Source organism: Vanellus vanellus (genome assembly GCF_965231255.1).
Source record: "Vanellus vanellus genome assembly, chromosome: 13".
NCBI lineage: Eukaryota > Metazoa > Chordata > Aves > Charadriiformes > Charadriidae > Vanellus > Vanellus vanellus.
The window spans coordinates 13,517,976-13,545,045 of NC_138918.1; the positions used below are offsets into that span (position 1 = coordinate 13,517,976).

The 27,070-nt window shown below is 43.2% G+C and overlaps 1 protein-coding gene across 3 annotated transcripts; it reads right to left on the reverse strand.

The window, feature by feature from the left end:
* Positions 1-11,339: 11,339 nt before the first annotated feature.
* SLU7 (SLU7 homolog, splicing factor) lies at positions 11,340-26,853 on the reverse strand. 3 transcript variants are annotated; one of them, XM_082489837.1, is made up of 17 exons: positions 26,683-26,853; positions 26,113-26,288; positions 25,318-25,471; positions 24,943-25,023; positions 24,194-24,358; positions 22,637-22,702; positions 21,024-21,071; positions 20,386-20,517; positions 20,009-20,106; positions 18,535-18,602; positions 17,892-18,031; positions 16,818-16,979; positions 16,259-16,363; positions 15,989-16,063; positions 15,597-15,701; positions 14,412-14,596; positions 11,340-11,805 (listed from the first exon to the last, which is right to left on the reverse strand). In XM_082489837.1, the coding sequence occupies exons 2-16, from the start codon at positions 26,274-26,276 to the stop codon at positions 14,417-14,419; spliced, it is 1,743 nt and encodes a 580-aa protein (XP_082345963.1). In that variant the 5' UTR covers positions 26,277-26,288; positions 26,683-26,853; the 3' UTR covers positions 11,340-11,805; positions 14,412-14,416. The 3 variants fall into 3 exon arrangements, with proteins under 3 accessions (XP_082345963.1, XP_082345962.1, XP_082345964.1); XM_082489836.1 differs by lacking the exon at positions 11,340-11,805 and having other exon boundaries at positions 13,710-14,596; XM_082489838.1 differs by lacking the exons at positions 11,340-11,805; positions 21,024-21,071 and having other exon boundaries at positions 13,710-14,596; positions 26,683-26,852.
* Positions 26,854-27,070: the final 217 nt, after the last annotated feature.

Sequence of the window (27,070 nt, forward strand, 5' to 3'; positions counted from 1 at the left end):
CACTCCTGGATGGGGAGACAGTGATAGAAAATAATTTCTGGAATAAAGCTATTCCCATGAACCTGCTAATGACACAGAGCAGTTAATAGACAGTAAAATATCCCTCTGGATGTCTGCGCATGGATCTGTTTACAAATAGCTATGCTTCATGTGCAACTCCCGAGTAACTCCACTGCATCTTGAAATAGTGCTCTGATACATCAGCAGCTTAGAGAAGATGCTCAAAATCAGGCTGACTGACGAGAGCCTGTCTTAATGTGTGACCCACCCAAGACTCTGGGTATTAGAAGCATTTAAAATAGAATTTGGGTTCTGCGCATGGTTACAGATAATAGTAAAAAAGAGGTTTTCCCCTATGGTATCGGTTTCTGATTACCCATGGGTAAAGGTGTTCCTGCCATCCCCTCTCCAGAACAGAAGGCCTCCCCATGCCCAGACTGAGGACTTTTTTTCCTTCCGTTGCTCTGCTGGTGAGGGAGGTTACGGCCATGGCCACCGGCTCCCTGGTGGGCACTGACCATGGGCTGAGGGGAGATGCTGATGGAGTTGGGCTGTTTTCCAGTTGTGTGAATATGGAAACAAACTGGTGGGGGATGAAAGGCATTCCCTGCCTCAAATTATTTTTTTCAGCTTCTGAAGCTGAAGTAGCCCTTGGGGAAATGAGACACGAAGCCTAAAACTGCCCCATACAAATGTGTGGCTGGTTCACTCTGCTCAGTAGCTCTTTGATTAGGAGAGATCAAGCTAAAGCCAAAGGATTTTTTTTTTTTTTAAAGGAATTAGCCATGTATCACTTTGATACAACGCCTACTCCTGGGCTCAGAGGTGCACAATCTTATTTTATGGAAAAGACTCCAATGAAATTTAGTCTTTGTCTTTACAGCTACCTCTGATGGTAGGTGGTTAAATATTTTACAAGAATCATCCATTTGCAAGGGCTTTCTTATCACATCCTCAAGTCCTGCTAACAAAATAGAGAATGTAAGCGAGGATTGAAAAGCACGCAAACTCCCTTTCACATATTTCTTCAGCCTTTGGTGCTGAAGCAAATTTGTAGTTGAACACAGATGCGGTGGAAGATGAGCCAGGCTATCCCAGACCTTTCAATCTGTTGGTGGCCTTTTGGTCAGGGAAGGTCCTGCTTGGCATTAAGCCAAATACTGGGAGGCTTTAGCATCTCCCCAGTAGTGTTATGCTGCACTGGAAATAATATGCTATAAAGTATTGTATAAATTCCATGTTGGCCTTAGTGCTCTCATCCTGGTATCAGCTCCTGAAGGAGGTGGAAATGCATATTACGTGCTTCAAATCCAGTGAGTGATATGCTCCATATTAATGCTGAGTGGGACCCCCCCCAGTTCTGCACTATGTATAATTAAGAACATGCAGAGGAGTGGGAAATGCAAACCAGATCTCTGGGCTGGATTTGGCTGCTAAGCCATTTTGTTCTTCAGCTCATTTTTGCTTTTCTTATACTTAAGTTTATTTGCTGCTGGTGAAAGGTGTCAGTTTAATGGTCTTTGTGAGATGGAAATCGCCAACCAGTATTAATGTGGGCAGTTGAATAAAGGCTTCTCGATTCAAGGAAAGGGAAACAAAATGTTAAAATGCCTGTGGAGTGGGGAGATCCCAAAGAAAGCTCCATCCCTGCTTCCTAGTAACCACCTCAAGTGGGGCAGAAGAGAAGTGAGAGGTGCCTGGAGGTGGATGACACTAAAAAGTTGTGGCAAGGAAAAATGTCAGTGTAGAGCATAGCCTGGAAAAAAGCTGAGACTGCTTCACGTAGAGAAGAAACGGGCAAGAGGGAGCACAGGGCAGGAGGGCAGCTCCTTTTCCTGAAGTCTCTCACCATAAGTACTTCTGTTACCGCCAGACAACCCAGCTAGTTGACCTGATAGGATAAAAAGTGGCAAACACAAAATACCCCGAGGCTGGGAGGTTAGTAGTACCGGGACTTGGATAGACAGGGAATATTTGACTACCTGGAGCCATGCTCTTGCACAGCTCCCCAGTCGGTGTTAATTAATGGCTCCACAAGAACTTTTCATCCCACATCACAGCAGCGTGTCTGGGATGCAAAGCACAGTCACATTCACAAGAGGCTCTATAAATAACCTCTTCAAGTATTCTCTTTGAAAGAAAACAAACCTCATGCTGTTCCACCTTAAAAGGAAAATTGCTCCTCGATGATGAGCTCCAAAAGCAAATTGGAAACAGATCAGCATCTTTCCTCTCGGCAGACCAGGCGGCAGGGCTGGCACTGGAGCCCCTGCTGCACAGTTTCAGCTGAAGTCTTACTTTCTAATGACATTTTAATTAACGTCTTTGTTAATAGGGTTTTGGAGACCTTTTGGCCACCACCGATGCCTGTTGTGCAGGAGTGTGCCCTGGGGGTTGCGAGAGCTGAATGGTGGTGGAGGGCTGCTTGGGCAGGAGAGGAGACTGCGCATTGTCTGCGTGGGGACAGGTGATGGCTGTAGTTCGTACCTGCCACTGAAATGTAAATGTTCATCTCCTCTGCACCTGGGGAGAGCACACCAGTGTCGGGCAGTGATTTCAGCACAGGCAAAGAAAGTAGACCAGCTTCACTTAAACAAAGCAGCTGAGGTGTCCGCAGCATGGGCACGGCTGGCCAGGCCTTCGGGCTGCCGTGCCCCGGCTTCTCCCCAGCAGAGCCTGGGGCAGCGCTGGGACTTGCTTGAGGTTATCGAACGCATTGATGCCAAGCTTGGGCCAAAGCAGAGGTGCTCCGGCCCTTCACGTGTGGAGTGCCTCTCCCTCGGTGACAGCATGTTGGTGATGGGCAAGACCTCATGCACACAGAAATGCTTTTCTTTCCAATGCTTAAAAATATCCTATCCATGGACTCGCTCTGAAATGATGTCTTCTGAAATATTTAGTGGCAATGGTGCTTTCTAGGTTGCTCAGTTGAAGAAGACCAAGCCCTTCGTCTCAGGAGATGGTGCAACTTGTGGTGGGTACATGATGGACAAGGGCAGCACTGAGTTGCTCTGAGGTAGAGGGTCTTGGAGGAAAAACCGTTTGTGCTCCCAGGTGCTGGGTAGGCTCTGGCTGAGACCTCGTGTTCTCATCACAGCTGCATCAAACTTCCACCCAGAGAGAGGGCAGAGAGGCTCCAAAATGTACCGCAAATGTCTGGGCCCTGAGATGGAAGTATGAGGCTCAGAGAGGTGGAGTGACATCAGCTGGGCTTGGGAGACAATGTGTCCTTTAGCTGAATAAACAGAAATTGGTGCTGTGGGTCCAGGGCGTCCCTTGGGATCAATGTAGTCTGTAAAACTGTCCTGTGGATTCCCACTGGGTAATTTTGGTGAATACTTGTCAGGAAGCAAACCAAGAAGGGGTCAGTTTTGGAAAGCGCTCACTCCTGAATCTTAGAGCTGGGGCACACCTTTATAGGAAACACCTCATGGCAGATAAAGCAATAGACAGAGTGTCTCGGGTTTGCAAGTGTGGTACCTGCAGAGCTGAGGTGATTACTGGCTTCTCTCTTCCTAACGAGCTGCAAGTTTAGGGGTCTTCACTATAATTAGTAATAAAAAGTAATGAATGACTCAAAGCAAGGGTGTGTCTGAAATGGGATGTTCTGACTCTGCCCCATGGCCTTTATGTGACACCCCCTTTCTGGTTTAGGATGTTTTATTGTCATCTCTCATTGCTTTGGTGGGCCCTTTTCTTCCCGCTGGAGCTGAGCCCTTGGCAGAGGCTGCCCGTGCCGCGGCTCTGCCTGCCACGGGGGACGGGGACGTGAGATTGGGCTGTAGCTTTCCTCGGGACTGAGAAATGCCGGGAGCGGGTGGGCTGCCTGACCCCCCCGCTGCCCCAACCAGCCTGTTTGAAGCAGACACTTCAACGCTCAGCGGGGTTTGAACCAGGCCCGGCCATGCCGAAACCTGAACATCCCACGAGCTTCTGTAGCACACGGAGCACCTGTGCGGGGGGACTGCAAACCCGTCCACTCCAATAGCTTTGCTGTGCACACTCCGTGTTGCTGGAGCCATAGCACGTCACTCTGTCACCCAAAAACCTCCTTCCCTTGGAGCTGTGCCCCCACAGGGCACCGTGCAGCCCCCAGGCTGGGCCCGCAGCTCCTGTTTCTGCTGGCCGCTGCAGCGTGGGACGGGCTGGCTGCTGCTGGAGAGGCCCTGCCGGCAGGAGCCTGGGGGGGACATGTCTCGGGACGTGTCTCCTCTATGGCTTTGGCTGCCACAACGTCCCCGCTCCGCATGGCTCCGGCAAGCCCCTGTGCGACCACCCTCGGCCCAGCCCTGCTGCAGGTGGGCTGCCTCAGCCACTTCCCCGTGAAGACACCAGACCAATTCTATAGATCTATAGGCATTAAAAATGGTGTTTCTGTAAGAAAAGATTTTGCCTGTAAGAGCGAGCCCCAGGTGTGAAGGATTGGTTGTACTTTCTGGTGCTTACAGGGCAGCTGCACTGAAATCCCCTCAGAGGGAAAATCCCCCAGGGTTTGCTGGACGTGGGGTGGTTTGGTGGCACGTGAAGTGGCCGGATGGTGATTTTTGGCCAGGGAAGCCACCCTGTGCCATGCAGTGATGGCGTGTGCCTGCCCACGGGGGGGTGGGGGGGAGTGGGCACGGAGGGGGTGAGAAGAGGAGAGTCTGGGGGGAATCGCTGCTCGGAGGGAGGGATGGAGGGAGGAGCGGGGTGGTCCGAGAGCATGAGAGGGGACCCAGCAGCGAGCAAATGACCTTGACTTTCTACTCTGTTTCCTGTCAATACTCGAGGCTTTCTTAAACAAAACAACCATCTTCCTGCTTCACAATTTCTCAGCATACCTCAAGGCATCTTAATTAGTCTTCAAAATAGTCATTATCCCTGTGAGCCTAATTCTTAGCTCTAGTGGTTGCCCTGCGGCGTCCCTGGAGGGGGAAGCATAAGGAGCCTTTGGGTGCACGGAGCTGATTTAGATAAAATAAGGAGTGCTGCCAGTGACAGCAACTCAAATGAACCTATTTAATTTCTGATATAAGCCAATGAAGTTGTAATAGCAGATACGAGTTTGATCTGTTATCTGCTATTGCACAAAGCGATGTCAAAGGAGATAAAGGAGAGCGATGCATCTTCTGTGCCCGAGCCTGCATCCCCATTTCCTACCCCTGAGCTAAAGCCCCGTTACAGAAGCTGCTGACTGGTACTGGAGCGAAGGGAGAGGCTGTGGTTTCGGCTGCGTGAGGTGGGTGCTCACAGCAGAAGTCTGAGGAACGTTTCCTTCCTGGAGTATTTCTTTTAACTGGTGACTGTTGCCTTTATGGATTCCTGTGCAGGCATTGGAAACCTGAGTGCTCGGTGATTTAGACCTTATTTGGTAAGTTTTCAAAGTTAAGGTTAAGAGGAGGGAGGAAAAAAAAAAAAAAAAAAGAAAAGTGAATATACTCACCACGACTAATCTCTTTAGTGAGATCTTGACAGGCGCTGGAAACCTGCGCGATTTTAAGCAGATGTTTTGCTGCAGATCGCTGTCACGCGCAGAGCCCAAGCCCCGTCCTGCCGCAGCGGCGTCCTTCCGAGGGGTGTGCAATATTGACTTCGGTCTTTCCTTTTTATTAACGATTTAATCCTTTTTGTGCGGATTGCTAGCTTCCTGCAGCAGCTCCAGGTTTTGGCTCAACGTTGCCAAAGGCATATTTTTATTATTGTGTAATGGGTCTGCGCCTCTTCCTCTGTCACGTGGCACGGGAAGAAATCATTACGCACATATGGTTGGAAAGCTCTTGATGCTCGGGGAGCTTTTCCCTTTCTCTCTCCCTTGCAGTCTCGAATGAAAGGCTCGGGAGTTGCCTGGATCATTTCTGACCAATTCCGCCTCTCTCTGCTGTAGCCGCTGCCCATGCAAGCAGAATTTGTAAGGGGACGGGTAACATGGATTGAACTAGGGAAAAACTTTCACACTTGGTCCTGGAGCATTAGCCAGGGAAGCAAATCTTGTTGTAAGGGTGGAAACAGGCTTCTAAAACAATTTAGACAAACAATTAATGGCAGATCACTCCAGGCTTGAATTCAAGGATATCGTGGTGAAACAGCAGCACTGCAAAATCGAATTTTGAGAGGAAACTGCATGTACCTTAACCTTGCTTCAGGCAGATGTGCGAGACAAAACACGGAGACTTTGCCATAGGGGTGGCAGGGCGGGAATGCTCCTGTCTTTGGAAAGGGTTGGGATTTTGTTTTAAGCTTGCAAAGGAATTGCAAAACCGCTAGCAAATGCTTAAGGTGAGGCAGTAACACCAGAAGCAGTGGCTGAGGCGGAGTTCAGCTTTAGCTCTGCCAACACGGTGCTGAGTCGCAGTCAATCCCTGTCCCTTCGTGTCTCTCCGCTGCAGCAAGTCATGGTGTTGCAGCCTCTGAGCAGTGTTGATATCCCGGTGTGTACCAGCCCACAAACCCAGAATTTGCAAATGCCTTTCAAATCTCAAAATTGACAGTGCTTCCCTAACAGCCCCCAGGGAGGTGCAGAGAGGCAAACAGGGGGTTGAGGAGTTTCCTCACCCCGCTCCCTCTTGCCCACCCCTTCCATCCCTCCCTGCTTTGCAGGATGCTCTGTGATGCTGCCGGGGTGGTACGGGTCAGATTTCTCTTTTTAAGGGACCGGTGGGGAGAGTCTAAACAGGAGCTGGGAGGTGACTCGGACGCGGAGCCTGGCCCCCACAGGTGCCCAGGCTGGCAGTGTGGGAGGTTATGGGGGACCCATCACCCTGCCGGGAGGGCAGCGATGGCCCTGGGGCCATCCTCGCCCACCCCGGGTGGGTCGCTGGTGCTCCTGGCCGCAGCCTCTGCGGGTCCCGGTCATCAGTGTGTGGTTCCTGCTCTGCCCCGGCCAGGATCCTGCGCGGGGCTTGGGACAGGCGTGTGCTCGGTGGCGGGGCTCCGGAGCCGGCCCTGCTGCTCTCCAGCCAGCAAATATTTTCTGCTCAGTGCAGATTATCGGCTGATTGGGAGTACACTGGAAGTATCACTCCTTACTCTGCCAGAATTCATCCTTATCAGAGCTGTTGTGTTGGGTTTTTTTGTTTTTTGGGTGTTTTTTAAGCTATCTCCTCTACTTGCTGTCGGAACATAGTGGGAATGGATATAAACGTAAAAATGAATTATGTATGCAGTTTGCTTTGTAAACTGTAATCTGTTCAGCTGCTCCTGGGAGGGGTGAGAATGTTTGGCTGAGGAAGCCCAGGGCTGTTTTCCTGCTGTGCCGATGGTCCCGCAGAGCTCCTTCAGAGCCGGCACCCTGTCCCCCAGCCCCCTGATGGCTCAGCGATGTTCCCTGCCATTGAACAACCTCCAGGAGAACAACCCCCCTCCCCAAACCCACACAATCATCACCTTAAATTTCACTGGGGCGAAGGCTGTTTTAGAAAAGATGCCATATGTCTGTGGAGCTCTGGCGTGCCCGTGGGGAGCTGCCCCCGGCCCCGCTGCCCCTCTGGCATTGGGGTGAGCACAGGCGAGGGCACCCCCAGGCATGGGCTCCGAGAGCTGCTCTCCCCGGGGCAGCTCTGGTGATGGGTCAAATACAAAGTCTCACTTTTTGCCTGTTTCCATAAAGTTTGTAGGAACCCAGTTCTGTTGGAGGGGCTCTCCCAGCCAGGCGTGGGGCTGAAGTCAGCCTAAAGGCTCAAAGCACTGCACATGCACAGGTCCTGCCTCAGGGTTCTTGTGGAACCAGATGGAAACTTCCCCATGGTGCCAGTTGGATCGGCCTGGGAAGCCACAGCAGTTTCTTCAGACACTAATGGTGTTGAGAAGAAAAAGCCCTTATGCTTATCATAGAATCATTTTGGTTGGGAGAGACCTTTAAGATCATCAAGCCCAACTGTTAACCTAGCACTGCCACGTTACCGCTAAAGCACGTCCCTCAGCACCACATCTACACGGCTTTTAAATACCTCCAGGGTATCCTGAGCCTGCCCCATGGCCAGCTGTGCTGGGACACCGGAGCGTTGGGATGGGTGCAAAACAGGCCGGGGATGAAACGATGCTTGAAAATACAGCAGTCCTTCCGGGCAATTCAAGGGGTGACTGGGGAAGTTGCAGTTACCGGGGGTTTTGTGCCCGGATCTGTGGCGTGTTGAAGGCAGCGAGAGCCTGACCTAGTTCGGCGGTGTGGGGAGAGGCAGCACCAGGGAGCTCCTGCCAGGAAGATGGAAAATATGTCTGTGCTGCAACGCTGAGCGAGCTCACCCGGGGTCCCAGACAGCTCTGCTGGAGAACATGTTTGGCAGCACGCTTTGTTAAATAAATAAACCGCCCGTTCACAGTGAAACAGAGCAGCCCTGAGACTTGGTTCTCGGTTCGCTCTCAGCTAGACATTGCAGGGAAGCGTTACAGGAGATTGTGTCCCCTCTGTGCTGCTTTTTAGCAAAAGCCTCCCGCCGTGACTGTCGGGGTTGTCACCATTGGTTGGTGCCACAGTGCGGGGAGCCGGCTTGGGCTGAAGCCCACCTCGGCGGACCCCCATGGCACAGGCACAGGACTGGGGGTGCCGGTACCCACCACGGACGGGCTGCTGGGGCCTATTGTGGTGCTTCCTCCTCGCAGCAAAGCCGTCCTGCCCACGCCGCCCCTTGTATTCCCCGCAGGGGTCCAGGAGGTGCTGCCTCACCGGGGCTGGTGTGGTCCGGTCCCCCTGTCCGCAGCCCCCGGCACAGCGCGTGCTGCCTTCGCAGCCTTTAGATAAAGCTGGTTGGGGGAAGGCATGGCTCGTGCGGCAAGGGAAAGGTGCCTCATCCAGCACCTACGGAGTAAAAAGTGTAATTGTAGCTACACTGTGTCCTGCGTGAACGGGAGCGCCGAAAGGCGAGCGGTCCTCGGCGCCCGCCCTGGGATGGCAGGATGGGACTGTGTCCCGGCGAGGAAGGATTTTCCCTTGTTTGCTTTCTGAGCGCTAAGGCGTTTCACCATCGCAGATGCCAACCTCGCAGCGATGACTTTTTAACCGAATAAAATGACTCAGTAAATGCCAAAATAGCTGCAATTCACCCAGAGGCTGGAGGCAGCCTAAAATGCAGCCTTCCCATTGCGCGGGGCAATGGCAAGGAAAGTGTACCTCTCTTCAAAGATGAGTGTCGGCGCTCTGGGGTTTTTTTTTTGGAGATATTAATGGGAGGGGAAAAAGCATTTTTCTACTCGCCAGGCCTCCTGGCTTAGCGTGGACTGGTGATTTGAGTAATTTTTATTGCCCTGCCTAAAAGGAGTTTGGAAGTCTGTGAGCAGTCTTCAGAGAGTGATTGTCTCTCTCCAAAAGCCCCCATAAAAACGAGTCAAATCTCTGTTTAAACTTCAAGGATGCCCTTGAGACCATTAGCTCTGCTTAGGCACTGCAGTCCTAACCCATTAAGATAAAAATAAATAGAGCTTATTTTAGGAAGAGGGAAGTGGGAACCAGCCCAAGCACCCGTGAGCCACCGCAAGCACAGGGCAGAAGATGTGTGTTAAGGTTGAGGTTTTTTCTTTTGTCTCGTGCACCTTCTAATTCAAAGAGAAATTCAGCAATCTTTTTGACTTGTCACAATTGGCTCCCGCCTAGGTGTTTAATAACACAGTTAGACAAGAAAACGCTCTTCTTAAAATGCCTTGTATTTCCCCAAATACAAAATATTCCAGCTCCACTTCTGGAGCCTGTAGCAGCAGCCGCAATCCCAGTACCTGGGGACACGGGCAGCATTTGCCCAAGCCAGGAAAGCCAGCGACAAATGTCACTTACCTGTGTCACGGTGCAGTGCTTCTATCCTTCAGGGCAAAGCAGCAACCCCTAGAGATGAGTGAAAAATTACTTCCATTGTGAGTGACCGGTGACAGTCTGTGCACATAGTAACAGCTACAAAGAAAATTCTCTCTCTTGCTGCTGCTTTCCAAGCTGAGAATTTTGCGTTAGAACTGGATTTTCTGTTCTTAGACAACCAATAATATGCTAAAAATGGCCTTTCAGCTATTCCTCAAATATTGAGAAAATATTAGTATATTGTCAGAATATAGTGTGGGGCTGTGCTGCTCTCCGGTGTTAAACCCTGCAGCCCAGGGCTTTTGCTTCTGCACGTGCCCAGCATGAGACTTGGTAAAGCAAGAAGGGACAGCTGAGCGAAACCAGAAGCCAGCTGGTGGCACCACCACCCCCCCCCCCAGCTTGCGTTTCATGCAGCCCAGAGGCTGGTGGCACAACCCCTTCCCGACCAGGATGTGCAGAACACTGAGCACTGCCAGTGCGAGCGGACTCCTGCGTCACCCGTGCTGCTGCAAGAGCTGCCCTGCTAACAGGGCAACGTCCACCTCAGGGCATGTGCTCCAGCAGCCGCTTGCCCCATGTGCTGTGAGCACACGTTGTAGCAGCTTGTGAATAAAGAGCAGCAACGGGTTAAAGCTCTGCTGTGAGATGGTGTTGGAGCCAAATTTGTAGTCCTTAGCTGTATATTGAATATCAAGAACAAATGCGTACGCAAATATGCTAAAGAGGTAAACGCATCTGAAAAAAGGTCCCGCTCTTAAAGAGATGTGGTGGGAGGTAACAGAGGAACAGGGCAAGGACTGGGCTTAGATCCAAATGCTGTGTGAATGAGTGGCTGGGTGGAGGCCGTTTCTACAATGCTTTGGAATTACCGGACCTACTTTTAAGATATTGTAGCTTAGAAATTTCAGGTTTGCTCATCTGTCCACTGAGCAAGGTTTTCTTAGGCAAAGTGAATTTTTTCTCTGTTCCACTGAGGTCTGAAATGCCTTTTGCAGAAGCAAAAATCATCGTTATCTACTACCCTGGCAGGTTTCTGTCTGGTTAGGTCATTTAAGAAACGTGAACAAATTTCTTCCATGTAAAATAACTACTTTTAAGTTAGAATAATATTTCTGTCTCTTTTTTGCATTCGGCAAAATGGATGCAAACAGGAGTGCTAACAGAACGATAAGGAGTTGCCTGCACATAGTTCAGGCCACAGTGTTTGGGCCTGAATGGAGTAAAGTTATACTCAAAAGCAGCATGGAAAACTGCAGTTACTGGGTTGCACTAGGCACTAGTGGGCACAGAAAATCCTCCCTGCTGTTGTTTTTTCTTTTTCCTAGAAGTTGAACTCCATTTCCTCCTTAACTAATTGCTATCATTTCTGCTTTTTTCTGATCCCTCAACAGCCTAAAACAATTACGCTCGCGTAGAACAGTGCATCTCTTTCATTAACCCACTCAGGAAAGCCATAAAGATCCAATTACAAAGTAATGTGGAGACAGTAAAAGAACTACCTTCTGGCGTGCCTTGAAAGGTAACACAGAACGCTACACTTTTCAACAACAACAACAACAAAAAAAACACAAAAAAAAACCAAAAAGGAGAATGTTTTAATCTACATTTTAAAAATGCAAACCTCTTCAAATCAGCTGGCTAGTGCACAGTTCGCAGACTGACAGTACTCAACAGGATGAAAAATGAGGCAATCCAAGTAATTGTTGAAAAGGGAGTTGAGAAAATAATTTTCGAGTTTTGCCAAGGGCAAGATTCAGCGAAAGCTATCCTAACTGTGCTGGGAAGGTCTGTCTTGTATTACGATTTGAGAATTTGACTAGTCTGTGTTACCAGGCTCAGAAATTTCCTCTCGCCTCACTTCTATCTTTGTGCGTGCAAGGAACAGACGTTCCCAACTTCAGCTGCCTCTGCATTTTCACTGTGTGTTTGCTTTTGTCCAAGCCAGCTTACAAACTTGTTTCAAACTCATCTGAGAAAGGAAAAATTCTTCTGTGTAATAGGAAGCGGTCTTTGGATATGCACAGTCATATTGCATGCCAAATCTAAGGGGAAGCAGATGGAGAAAAATTAATCCTCATGATCAGATCCACAATGTTCTTTAACATTTAACCTTTATGATATAAATAGGACAACATGTTTTCAGCTTTATTTGTCCTTTAACTGTTGAGACTCGAGATCTACTGCGTATCAGTCACAAGCTCAAGGACCTCTATTCTTAATAAAGCGCTACTAATAGGCTCTCTCTTAGCAGAGCGAAACAGGGCATGGCGGAAAGTAAGTGACAGTCACGTCTTCTGGTACTGAAAAGAAAATCCATCCGCATGAGTCAGCTTTAGGTGGAATTCAGTATGTTTATTTGTAATAAACATATCTCTCTGTAGCACTGAACATGTTTATTGGCTTCTAAAATACGTACACCTTTAATGCTCTCCCCAGTTTTCTCCTGAATGTAAAAATACTTACAAAACAAGAGTTTAAATCTGAACTTTACAGGCTGCCTAGACTGGTGAATTATTTGTTTGTTTTAAATTGCTCTTTTCAGTGTTATTTCTGAATTGCAAGTCTCTAGCTACTTTTAGAAAGGTACCTAAATAGCTCAAGGAACTGATAACATGGACCCTTCTGACATCTCCTGTTTCCTCAAATTGAACTTGGCACTGACTAAGACAACAGCAGTTGGTATCTCTGCAGCTGGAGGTATGCTGGCCAGAACTCCAGATGTTACAGCCCTGAGAAGAATAAGAGTTTACAGTGCAGCTAACTCAGCAAAATCATCCAAGGACAGTCAGCATTCAGGTCATACCAGAAGATCTCTGGAACACAGTTGAACACTTGACCTAAAATTTTGATCATCAATGAAAATATCACAGATAGATTTAACATAGAACTACACTGCAGACTAATGCAGGATTTCCATTATTAGCACTTCTGTATGCTAAATTAAAATACTCAATCCTCAAAGTGTCTGTGAAATCACACCCCCAACACTTAAATGTTTATTGTGTGTAATTATTTGTGGAAAAGAGCAGTTTCCCCTTGAAATTATCCATAACCTCGAAAGGTCAGAACATGAACTGATGGGGAAACCTAGAACTTTAAGTCACTAGCGTAGTGGAAGGAAAACTATATCCCTAATATTTTCCCCTCTCCGACTGTCTAAATCCACATCGTTTCTGAAAACATAAAAGCAGTTTCTGCAAAAGCTGATTTCTGTTCTTTGAAGTTTTTCCTTCCTGGTATTTGGTTATACTAACAATTCCACTGCCAGATCTTTGACCTCACTAGTTGGTTATATTTTTTTGCAAGTGCTAAGAGGATTTTAAAATCAAGTTTTACAAAATAAAAAAAGTCCGCAGTCAGATTTATAGGTTTTATAAAATAAAGTCTGTATACAGCCTTACTCATTAGAATTCTCTAACACAAAAAAAAAAGGGGGAAGCAGACTTGGAGAAAACCTGATAAAAAAAGAAACCAGCTTTACAGGTGGAAATTGCAGGTACACCATGTTACAGGCATAACATGTTTCATTTTCTTCCAGTAACTTCAACTTCCTTATTGTTTACAAAGTGGAAATTGTAATCGGGTTCTTAATTTTAAGAAGAAAAGCCAAGATTACGGAGCCTTCCTTGTCCTACCATTAATATAACCACATTAAATGTGGTTATAAAAGCCATATTTCATAAGACAGTTTAAGCCATAACAGAAGTAATTCTTAAGCCTTCCAAGTCATGCTGTGCAGTTTTTTCACTCATTTCTTCAACTTTTAATAGTTAAAGGGGAAACTCCCAGTTTAAGGACTAATATCGCCAAACACAAAGCAGCCGCTGTTTCACATTATCACAAGGTATTAGAACCTGACACTTGGTATGATACCATGTAACAGGATTCTGGAAGTTGTAAGGGTAAGGTGAATACTGTTGTCAAACAGCAAACCAAAAAACTCAGATCTTTGCAACTGAAATTTGTATATTAACATCTGCAGAAACAGGATTAGAATTTAAAAGCTCTACAGTCAGCTTCTCCTAACCTCTTCATTAAAAAGGTTGGACAGTATTTAAGACCTTTGTATTAATTTAACCAAAATTGTACAAAGCAATCTATTTTTACATTTCCAAAATACTTACTGCAAAGTGATCAAGACAGAAACTATATCTCCTTTTAAAGCCATGTGACAGGCAACACCCTTTACAAATAAGAGGCTTCAGTAGGTGTATCAAATTGTTTTTTCAACAATTTTTGTTCTATATGAAACGACATCTGCTGACCATTTTTTTAGTCTTTTACTGAATGTATCATGACTTTATGCATATATTAGTTGGCCATACAAACCTAGAATGCCAGCCAGTATCAGATATTTTCTCTTCCAGTAAAGAATTTATAGAGTAGGTGTATGTATTTTATATATACATATAATTTTATATATATGTGTATATATACATTTGTGACTGTATACGTATATGTACACACACATATAAAATTCTTTAAGCGTTGGACTGCTTATGTCTGTTGAAAGAAGTCTTCACCAACTTCCCTGGTGCAAAAAAAGGTCTCTGCTATTTCTGGTACTTCCACACTTGGAAGGTAACAAGTGTCTACAGAGCCTTAAACAAGTATGAAAGAGAGTCTTGTATATTGGAATGATTTTCACCATGACTACTGTCCAAGAAAAGAGGCCATGGGGTCATCAGGTCTCTGACGTTTCATTCTATAGGCTTCCATTTCCTCTTCTGTTGGCTCCCTGGTTTCATATACGCTGTTGTATGGTCTCTTCCTCTCATCTAACTGCATGATTTCTTTAACGTGGAGAAGACGAGCCTCTTCTGCATTTAGCGCCTGAAATGAAAGCAAAGAAAAAAAACAACACAACAAAAGTTAAGCAAAAATAGCAATGAAAGTTTGTATTAGATTCTAGTATAATGAACAAGCAGCAGGCAGAATGGTGGTATAAGCAGCGCACATCTGTCTGGCCCACCTACAGCACATTTCATTTAATCCTCAATTTTTAGTGTTTAACATAAAATGATGGTAAAATGGTACTTAGCAAACAAGATACTTTAATCTCTTTCTAGTTGCCCAAATCAAGAAAGAAACTCCTTGGCTTTACCTAAAATGTAAACATGATCCAGCAAGTACAAAAGCAGATAAGCAAGCATATCATCTTAGGGGTTTGGGTTTGCTTTTTTTTTTTTTTTTTTAATCTGCGTGTTGGTTTTTTTTTTTTTAAAAGCTCTTTGAAATACATATTATCCCATTCCTCAAACTACTTCTGTTGCTCATTCTCGCTACTGTAAAGAAGTTGCATTTGTACATTGCTTTGATTAACCATAGTTTGATATCAGTTTTACACTGTGAATATCCAGAGGCAGGCTGCTGTGCTTGTGGAAGGGCTGTTGAGCAGCAGTCAGCAGATAGCTTGGTGGTGGACTTATTGCATCAACTGTGAGACTGGGCCCAAGTCTGGGATAAAAAGTGCTAAGTTAAGATTTGACAGTGCCTTTGATCTCTCCATCTTTCTTCAATACCCAAATCATTGTGTTCTCCAATGTCTTTTATAGATCTACACCTGTAATAGATGCCTAGAAAGGAAGTGTTCTAAATCTTCTAAACTTAAGGCTTCCAAAACTAAATATTTATTGCGTGTTTGTCTGAGAAATAGGAAGTGTACTTTAGAACATCAAACAGCATTTTAAATTTGCTTTCTCTCAAAATTAGCATCAAAGAACATCCCACAGAACACCACGAGAACTGCATTACAGGCTTCATAAAACCAACATTGCTGTAAAACGTATTTAAGGATCTTTTTGCCACAAAACCACTGAAGAATACAGTGCACCTTTTTAAGTTTTTCTTGCTTCTTTTTCTCTTCACCCTCACTATCTGAATTTGAGCTCTTCTTATGCTTCTTCTTTTTCTTCTCTTTCTGTTTCTCTTGGTGGATCTGTAAGGTGGAAAACCAGCTACGGTTAAGATGCAACTTGCAAACATTACTAATGCTCAAGACACTAAATCCCAAGCATCTACTAATGCTCTTTGAGAGCTTAGTTTTCAATGGAGATGTTAATGATCTAATAATGCAGTCTAATAATTTTCAGACTCATTATGACTTACATAATTTTGTAGTTATACATATATATTTATATATACATGTATAGTTATACATATCTTTTCATCTCTTCAAATGCTGAAGAGAAATAACTGCCTACCTGAGGAAGGGAAACAACCTACCTCCATCAGTGTTTTGGGTTTTGTCATGTGTTCTTCCTCCCTGGGTTGCTCTTCCAGTAAGCTTGCTTCAGTATTCTATACAATAGACAAGAGGAAGGATACCCATTTACTAAGCACGTTTGAAAGGTGAAGGACAAAAAAAATAAATAAAACAAACCACAACCCCCAAACAAACCAAGACTCCTCCCAAAAGCAAAACAGTCTCAAACTTAGGGAGGAAGATGAATGCTTTTTAGCTCTTTCCAAGTGACTAAATAAGACAATACTTACAGCAATTTCTTTCCCAGCTTCTCCTGTACAGTATGAGTACTTGACAAACGAGTGGCAGCATTTGTAACCCCATTTGCCTTCTTTCCAGTATGACCCCCAAATGCACTGCAAGAGAAGACACCATAGCAGTTATGTCCACGATGACACTCCCGTTAAGAGGCAGGCTGCAATTTATTCTTGAGGTTATATACTGATAAATAAAATTATTCAAACAATCCAGAAGGGAAAGTTATGAAAATACTTTCACAATTTTACATTGGCCTTACAGGTACAGTTTCAACAAAGAGAAAAGCAACAGGATGTGGTCAACTCATATTCAAAGTTGAAGGGAAATACAGTAACTTCCCCTTCGGTTTAACATTGCCTTCACAACTCCTCAAATTCACGTTGCAACCATGACAACATTCATCCTTAACAGAAAAGGGAGAGTGTCACATTTGAGACAGGAAAAATTTATTTGCTGTATTAATTATATTATACTGTGTTCTACCATACCTCATACTCTTCCAATGGGAAGGAACATAATTTTTTTATAATTTTTACATAAGCTAGGGCTTACAGTATGGTTGTTGATCTTTACATCCTCTTCATATTTAGAGCAAGCAATAGCTTTCTCTTGTCCTTTGATGACTGTTCCATGTCTAGAGTACTCCACGTAATCTTCTGTTTGAGCTAACAGCAGTTCAGCTGGTGGGGCATCCAGATGTTCTTGTCCTCCATACTAAAATGCACACAGAAATGACATTTAATAGTTTTGCAAAAATTCCCACCTTTTACGTAGTTAAGCATACACTTCAAAATCTTCACCTTCAGTACCTTCTGAAGAAGACACAAAAGAAGTGGACAGAGACAGTTTAATCTTTAGTGAACAGCTAAGAGAAATACATCTCCTCCTATGGCCCCCATGGTAGTTTTTGGTGGTGGTTTGTTTGGTTGGCTTTTTTTTTTGCTTTTGTTGTTTAAAATGCCTGGACAGTTACAACAGTGATATTTTTCACTCAAAGCAGGAAAACTTTTCAGACCAAACCAAACGGCTGTGGTATAACCACAGCAGTACTTCATGTTCCTCTTGAACTTGTATGTTGATAAGGTTAGATTCTAAATGGATTATCTAGTTCTTTATTAGTTGTCCAAGAAAGCAGTAGCAAAATATAAAATAAATATTTATCTAGAAGACTGCACCGAAAACTCAAGTCTAAAATTCTGCTTGTCACATTAAAAGCAAAGGAAAATTTAAAAATAATATTGGGAGACAGTTACTTGGGTATTTTACAAAACATACCACATTTAAACAGCAGAAGAATTTTTTCAACCACTCGTATTATTTAAAAAAAATAAATCTAAATGCCCACTCCTCCTACATGCTGCTGTCAGATTTTTCACTGGAGAAACTCTGACGGTTAAGTAAACAGCTCCCAATAATCCAAAGAAATGCCAAAGGTCCCTACGTTAAGTAACACAGTCAATCCAATTGATGAGATAGTGTGTATAGACATAAAAATCTTTGTATAAATCTAAGATGCTGGGAACAGCTGATGCATTTTCATATAGCGTTAGTAATCCTATTTGTTCCCCAAGACCCAGACTTCAAACTCAACAGAATTCTTATTAAATAAAACCAAACATCTGTTACCTTCTCTAGGATGCTTTCTTTCTGCTGTGCCTTGAAATCTTCTTTTTTCACTTTGAAGGATTTATAAAGTAGCTCTAATTTTGTAGGGTCTGCTTGAAGATGAACTTCAGAGCCTTTGTCATAAGCCTCCCAAGCAAACACTGTGTACACAAGAGGTTTCACTCATTACTTATTCTAAAACTGACAAGTGCTTTCATAGAATCATAGAATGGTTTAGGTTGTAAAGGACCTTGAAGATCATCGAGTTCCAACCCCTCTGCCATAGGCAGGGACACCTCCCACTAGACCAGGTTGCCCAGGGCCACGTCCAGCCTGGCCTTGAACACCTCCAGGGATGGGGCCTCAACAACTTCTCTGGGCAACCTGTTACAGTGCCTCACCACCCTTAAAGTGAAAAACGTCTTCCTAATGTTTAATCTGAAGCTGCCCACTTCCAGTTTAAAGCCATTCCCCCTCGTCCTATCGCTACATGCCCTAGTAAGAAGTCCTTCCCTCAAATTATGATCTTTGACTTTGTAATAATTTGGAAAAAAGCCACAATCTAAAAACATTCATTACTGTCTTGCAGGAAAGAAGCATTGTTAACTTAAGGCTTTTAAGTCCATTTCCTTAAAAAAAACAACCAACCCCAAAACCCACTTACACTGAGTCTGTGCCATTGAAATTGTATCTCCAGTGTAGCGAACAAAGTTGTCACCTGCATAACCAACTCTGCAGAAAAGAACAGTATGATTCTTAGCATTCAGGTAACATGATTTCCTTTTAAACACAATCATGGAACATCAACGAGAAAGTAAAAATTCTCCTTTGTGCCCGAGAATTATGAATGGAGGCAGAGGAAAGAAACTCTATGAAATGAAAGTCTAGGCTCCCCATAGAGTCACGAAAGTATTACGTGAAAGACAGCAACTCGGAATACTTGATGCCTGTGTTTATACAGAAACATTTATGACAGACCTGGAGCTTTGTCTGGGATACCAAGCACCACAAGTCAAGCTTGGATCTAATTGCACAATAAATATGCATGAATGGTTAAGTGATATTCTAGGATAGCGACTCTCAGCTTTTGGATTTATGAACCTCTCCTCCTACCCAGCCCAGTGTATTTTAGTGAGTTAAAGCCTGGTAATAGCTTTACTGCTCTCAATCACCTTTTGCACACCCCTTGAAGAGATTCACAATGGATATATGAAACACAGGTTGAAAAATCAAATAATGTTAACAATCCAGTTTCCCACTGAAAAATTTACAGTCTGCAGTGCTGTGGCAGAAGCACAGATTCAACAAAGGTCAAATTATGACTCTGGAGAGAAGTGAAAGCATCTGCATCTAAAAAAAAAAAAAAAGAACTGACTGGCATTACTCTAGCTGGGGGCAAGGAGAGGTAGAAAAAGCGTTATTTGCTAGCATTTACCCACTGCCATTCTATTTCAGGCAGTGAGATAATCCAATTACTGTACTCTATATAAATGTTTCTACTCGCAGCCTGTCTACTCTGTATGTCTACAGTCCTCTGCAGGTCATAGCAAGTTCACAGCTCAAGTGCTTGACCGGGGTATTAAGCGAGACAGCCATGTGTACAGCCAAAAGCCAGCCTATGGCATTCTTTAATTAAGTTGTCTATCTAGAAAATGCCAAAGCTTTCAGACTTTTTCTATGCAGACTCCATTAATATACGAGGAGCTTTTGCTCCTAATTCAGGGCATTTAGTTAGGTATCACAGATACTCCATGCTAGTCTCCAGTGCTGATCGCCTCCCAACAAACAAGGGATGAAGTTTAAGATTTGGTTACTGAAATACTTTACCTAAACGCCATTACTGTTTACAGGTATCACCTCTAGATACAGCAGTGTTCTAATCCTTGTACAGATCATTACACTAAACGGTGGTCCACCTAACCCTGCAGATTAAGGGCTAGGATTACTAAGATACCACCTTCATATACTAAAACAAAAAGTGCTGCTAAATGAAACAATTTTTTCTGTGTTTACTTCTATCCATAGCTGACTAGAGATTCATTACTAAAAGGACATACAAATAAAAGAAAATACAAAACTATGAATCTCATTTTTAACACAGTTTTGTTGGATAGGCAAGCATGACACTTTTAACTTACTCATCTGGATTCTTGCCTGTATTGGCATATGGGTTCTCCCTCATCGCTCTTGTTTTGGGATCATAATAAGCAGAGTTTGGATCTAGATTCCTCAAGTACTAGGGAAAGAAAACAGCATAGAAGATGTTCAATATTTGTGATTTTAAGAGAACTGGAGTTACTAATGTATCCCCCAGCTTAGCATTTTAAAAACGTGTATCTGTGTAAAAGGATGACCTTAACAAAGTCCTAACATGAGCAGGAATAAAACTCAGAACAGACCTTAACCTCCCAACCCCAAAACCCATGCGCAAACTCATTAGTAACTGAGCATACAATTTTTTTGAAATTAACTCTCATGAATAGAAAAGAACATTTGTAAAGAATTCTTTACTCACTTTTGCAATATCTTCCCGAATACGTAAATTTCGAACTGTGATACGTCTTTTAGAGTCAAAGTTCTGCCCAGGCATATCAATGTCATCTGCATATTTATCTTCATCTTCATCTTCACTGTTATGATCTCTTTCCTGAGGAGAGATGGGAAACTTCTAAATCAAAGAGGAACATTCGCTCTAGAGACAAGTACGAGAATCTGATTTTAGTGGTTTCATTAAAAAAATCTGCAATCCTGTGGTTAAAAGTTAGCATCATATAGTTGGGCTTAAGTGTGCTGTCATGCTAGTAACATGCTAATCTAACATTCAACAGTTTTCAAAAATACTCTTTTTAAAGGATTTCCACTTCTATGTATGGGAAGTTACAAAAACATAACTGTGACGACATTAAGAAAACAGTTGTCTTGGGCAAAATAGGCCACATTAAAAACTAGTTATTTGCTTGCATCTTTAAGGTTTGACAACACACAAGTTAAAACAAAACCAGAACCCCCTCTATGAAATCAAACAACCTCTGCCCAAAAGAATAGGCAGCCAGTGGCATGAACCTAACATTGAAACCCTTACACCACCCTTGTTTCACTAACTACTAGTCGTTTTCTCTGCCCATGGCGTGATGCAGTGGGTAATCATCTTACTGTCTGTGAATTTGGTTCCTCTTCTCCCCACTGGTGTCTTGGGGAGTTCTGCAGCAAACAAAGAGCACATCAGCATAGAAGACAAGATAGTGGAGAGAGGAAAGATGGGAGGGAGGTAAAGAGTAATCAAAGCAGAGCTTTGATACTGGATGTAAAATACAATTTACCTGTGGCACCCAATGCACAAAGACTGCTATATTTTGAATGTTCTAGGAAAGGGCTTATAAATGTCTCTATTACAGATGCATGTTGGAGACCTTTTCACTGTATTCCCAACTAATTTTCCAAGCATTTGCAAGAATGGCAAACTCTAGGACTGTCACTGTTATTTAGAGCTTGCTATGCCTTTGAACACTAACCTTTTAGAGTAGAATATTTCCTATCATGCAAATATAACCAAGATTCAATTCTGAAAACTTAAAAAAATAATTAAGAAGATATACATATGCAAGTATTTAGCTAGGATTGACAGGAATACTGAGCATGAATCAGAAGCCATAATTTAATCTGGAGAAACAGAGCCAGAATTTATTTTTTTTTAACCTGCTTAGCCTCCAACTTGAGAATACTTGCAGCAGTAAAAATGGAAACAACAGCAAGTCCTGGAAGACTGACCAGCAAATTGGCATCAGTCTTGGTCCTCTCCATCAGAGATAGTTCTTATATTTCAAACCTACTTTTCTTCTTTCAGGTCCATTTTGTAAGGACTACGTATACGAAGCCAACAATGTTGCCTTGTAGTGAAAACAGGCATCAAAAAGAGAAAGAATCTTTTCTATCAGGAAAGGTCGGAACGCTGTAGTTTGTGCTGGGTTGGAGGTTAAATTCACTCTGCCACCTAGTGACAAAATGCAACGTGACAACCTCTGGAAAATTGAGGCCCAATTGTAAGTCTTTTGCTTGGTGTTTTCTTTCTTACCATGTTGATTAAAGAAACTGCTTCTGACCAGTAGCAGTCTCTACTTTTTCCCATTTTATAAACTTATAATATTATCAGAAATGCCTTTTAAAATTAGAATTTTATAAGAGGACTTTCTAGAAGTTAGTGGAAGATGCAAACTCCGCAGAGTTATAAGCCAGAGGGAAATACATATAGTCAGCCTTCAAATAACCAGAGACACTGAAAATAGTCATAACAACGATTGAAGAAGAAACAAGTTTACTTCTAAGATAAAGAAAATACCTTCCTATTCCAAATTATACTAAGCATTACTAAGACAATCCACAGTCACGTAATAGTCATTACTGTAACATTAGTCAGACATAACAATTTTAAATATAAAAAAGCATTTCAGTACATAAGCAAAACTACTACATGGAAAACAAGTTTTTCTGACTGAAAAATCGATGGAATTAATTTTAGCAAGAATAATAATCACATAGAATTTTTGCCCGTAAGGGGAAAACAAAGCCACTCTAATTTGAAAGAAGATGCTTCACGTTCTTGAATGTGACACAGAATATGCTGGTGCTAGGAAAATCTTTAAATTACTGAAGGGCATAAAAACCAATAGCAGACCCTGTACAGGGAATAAATGCATCAGAGAGCTGAAGTAACCTGTTGTATGTTTATTCAGCCTAAACAAAAATAAATTAGGGTTTAGTTTACTTACCACTTGCTCCAGCTTTCCTGATGCTAACTCTTCCTGAAGCTTCTGGGCTTTCAATGTACGTTTGGCCTGCATATCATGAAAATGCATTTGTTTTAGTATTTCTTTTAAATAGCAAATATCTGGTAATACTTATCATAAGCAGCTCTTGTGACTGCTTTCATTTAAAACATATTCCTTATTAAAAAAAAAAAAAAAAAAGGTTTGAATTCTCTGGGTTCTTGTAAAACAACAGCAGTCTAGAGCTTCTCTCCTCTATCTATGCTTTACCATATTGTTTTTTGAGCTTCAAGGAAAGGACACTATATATACATTAAACATTTCACTATTTTATATTATCCTGTTAAATAAAACAGTTTACTAGAGCTTATGAAGCTATACCATGACTGTGTGCATCCTAATTTAAGAAAGAGATGCTTATTTTAGCTCAGTAGTGTTTAAGAACAAACATGTTTTATTATTGTGGCCTCATAATCTAGTTAGGAACTTCAGTGCTCAAGGTACTTACTTCATGACTGATGCTGCAAGCATTTACATTTCAGCTGGGAAGCACGAAAGTCTAGTATCTAAAGTGAGATTCTAAAGCAGCATGTAGGGAATTTTTGAGCATGTTTGACATCATAGAACCACACACAGAATAGTTGATGTTGGAGGTACCTCTGGCAATCACCTAGGACAATCCTCCCGCTTAAAGCAGGCTTGCCTAGAACAGATTGCCCAGGACTGTGTCTATGCAGGTTTTGGTTACTCCAAGAATGGAGACTCCCCAGCCTTACCAGGCAAGCTGTTTGATCGCTCTTCCAGTAGAACAATTTTTATTTATGTTTTAATAGAATTTCTTGTATTTCAATTTGTACCCACTGCTTCTTGTCCTGTCACTAGATACTACTGAGAAGAGCCTTTAAACACTCCCATTAGACATTTATACATGCTGATTAGATCACATTTAGCATTAGCTTTCCTGTGCACTATAGGAAAATATTGGGGACCAGGCACCGAAGGGAGTTAGTTAGGACCTAACTACCTTTTGGAACTAGCCTAACATCCAGCCAAAGTAGTGAGCTATTTTTTTTTCTTCTAAAAAGTTAATAGTGTCCACGTGGATTTGGTGCTTACAGATAGAAAGTTAACTGCAACTGCAAGGTGCCAATCTGCACAGAGACATGTACTAATAATCCACTGCTCCATTGCGGTAATGAAAAGGATTCATAAGTGAAAAAACATGAATGATATACATTTATTGGCTCTAATACAGGCAGATAATAAATTCCTTTCTTGCCTGGAATTCAATCTGCATCTTGGGTAATAAATTCTAAGGCTTGTCTATTAAAAAGTAAGCAATCTGGAGAGACAATTTATTGTTCAGACCCATACTCAGCTGCCATTTCTGATCTAAATTTTCAGTTCAAGCAAAATTTCCTACAAACACTGAATCCACCTCATTTGTTCATTAAGAATACAGCACAATGTCTAATATTAACAGTGCACATAACAAACATTCCTCCTCCCAGCCAAGCCAAACACTGAAGCTTTCCCCAGTAAACCATATCACCTACGTACCAAATCAACCTTGGAATATTCTTCTACAATCTTCATGTGCTCTTCTGGGTTATAACCATTCCAACGATCTCGCTTTCCATCATAATCAAACATAAGTTGAGGCTGCACGTGTTCATCTGGTGCAATATTCATGCCTGTATATTTTGCTCCCACTTTCCTGGGTCTCTGAAAGGAAAAAAAAATGGCTGGATCAGTCCATTAGACAAAAATATGTTACTCACTCAGACATCCCTTTAAAAACAGTATCAGTCAAGCTTTTCTAAAGCCAGTTAAATTCAGCACAATAAACCTGTGAATTGTAAATAAATGCAAGTAGTTCATTTCTGTATTTTAAAGTAGTGCAACTGACTTCAAACCCCATCAATTTCTAACTCTATTTTCCACAATTAAGAAAGCAATTAAACACAGTTTCTGCAGATGGCTTCTAGCTGACGTGAAAGACAGCCATAGCAGTACTTGAGTTAAAGCAAATTAACATGAATGGCTAAACGTTTTCACCTACTATTGCACCACTTATTACAGAGCTGATGAGCAAAACCCTGAATAGTAGCATTTTTTCCCTTCATTTTTTTCTACAAAACAATTTCTTTATAAATTTTCAAACCACCTGCCAATAGTTGTAACCCTTTTCAAAGCAGCTTTTTCAAAATGAGTAATTTTTCCTTTATCAATAGCTAGCTATTTTTCACTAAGATGAGAATTCAAATTGTTTTCAATCCCCTTAAAACATCAATAAAAGTCAAGTTTACCTCCATGCAGTCTTTCTTTTTGTGTGTCAATGCACCACAGTTCTCACAAGCTCCTTTACGATATCTAGTTGCTACAGCATGCTAAACAACAAAAAAAGTTATACAAACTTGTTGCAAGATTCATATACATGTTCCAAGAATTAATTCATTTTTTAGATACAACTGAAGTGCCCATGGTGTACCCAAACCCAGAACACATATTTTGGTTATTACAAAACACTGCAACTTGCCCGCTGAATAAGAATTCCCAGTTCCTGTCCCTCTCAAAAACATAACCAGAGACACGTCCTTATAGTGAGTCAATGTCTCGTTTCTTATTTCCTAAAAAAAAATCAAAGTAAATCTTTTATTTTATGACAAAAATATTTTGCATACCTCTTGAACTCCTCGTTTGTACCAATCTCCAGAGGTGCTATACTGTTTCTGCTTCTCTGGCTGAGGTCTCTGATGCTTTAGTGTAGGTCTTTTAGAGGGATCTATGTACCATGGTACTGAGGATATGTACTGAGGAATATGAGGATTGATATCTCTGTAAAAGATTTCGTGTAATAAATACATGGCACATGGAAAAAAAAAAACAACCACAACTTAGCCAAACAAAGAACTCTCACATTAAAGTTCAGTACTTTAGGAGTAGTAACAAAATAATGAAGTTGTTATGATGCATTGCAAAGCAAGCTCTAATTTAACTAGATAAACACCAACTTTCACTGAGATTTTGTTGCCATCTAATTCACCTAAAATCCTAACTCCAAATCAAATACCTTATTCTATGCAATGTTACAAAGCACAAAAATAGTAACATCTCTTCTCAGAAACGATGAGACTTGTAGAAGCAAGGGAGAGGGAACAGGGTACGCAGTAAAGTTCCCCAGTACTGTGTTTTGGTCGCTTTTAAAATACCACATGTAACTAGCTGCACAGATGGGACTTTTCAGCAGCACTGTAGATCAAAGTAGATAAACACTGAACCTACTTTTTTTGGAAAATATCAGTTTTCTGAAGATTACTGGAATGTTAATAGCAAATTCACAAAGTTCAACTATTTAACTTTACAATGACTCATGCAGAAATCATGTATCACTCTCATGATTATTCTGTAATCACAACAGGAAATAAGACATTTTTAAGCAGTAGCTTTAGAATAACCATAGCTTTAAAAAAACTTACTTTCCTTCTTCGTCCACTTCAGCAGGTGCATTTCCTAGTTTTCTTTGTTCTTCTAATTCCTTCTTTTTCCTCCAGTCTTCCCTTGTCATCTTCTTTGGTTCTTCCAGGCTCACATCATTTGATCCTCCTGAGGGAGTGGCATTCATTACCGTCCCTGATGCCATTTTGTTTTTTCCCTTGTAACAGAAAAAGGAAAAAACCAGATCAATACCATTTGACAGCACATTTCTTCAACGTGGTTTTGTATCATTCAGTTAAACCAGTAACGCTGTATTATGCATTCTTGACATACATCTTTCCACAAAAATAAGTATCAATACTGAAAAAAAAAAAATCCTATTAATGTTTCTCTTCTCTAATCCGATACGTGATGGGGTCAAATAGCAGCAGCAGCTCTGCACGCTGCTTCAGGATATGCACTATCTGGGCCTTCCCCGGTCGCGCCGAGGGGGACAGGGACTCACCCACCGACGCAGGGACGGGAAGGGCCCGCGGGCAGGCCGGGGCCGCCAGAAGGCCCCGCCAGCCGACCGGGGCCCTCACAACGCGCAAACCTGGGCCTATACGTACCCCCAAGGCGAAGCAGGAGAGCGACTGCGAGGAAGCGGCGCCCCCGAGGGCCCAGACCCGGCCCCCGAGGACACGGGTACCTCCTCGGAGCCCAAAGCGGCTGTTCAGTGGCCGCCTCTCACTCAAACAGACGATCGCCGCCGCCGCCGCCGCCGCCGCCGCCCGTGTTTACCAGGTAGGCCACACCACCGCCCCACAATGCACCGCAGTTCCCCTGGAAACACGTCTCGTCACGGATATGTCACGTCCAGGGGCGGTGCCACTCCGTCACCATAGCAACGCGGCGACAGGGCCTGCCCCGTTTCCGGAGCGCAGGGGGTGGAGTCGCGGGGCGAGCAGGTGAGGCGGCGCGGAAGCGGCGCTGCTGAGCCAATCGGCTGCTGAGCGT

Excerpts from the sequence above, each read along its gene's own strand:
- SLU7 (XM_082489837.1), bottom strand. The coding sequence starts at position 26,276 with ATGGCATCAGGGACGGTAATGAATGCCACTCCCTCAGGAGGATCAAAT. Across the intron at positions 25,472-26,112 it reads GAAGTGGACGAAGAAGGAAA|AGATATCAATCCTCATATTC; the intron begins GTAAGTTTTTTT and ends AATCTTTTACAG. Across the intron at positions 25,024-25,317 it reads ACAAACGAGGAGTTCAAGAG|CATGCTGTAGCAACTAGATA; the intron begins GTATGCAAAATA and ends TTTGTTGTTTAG.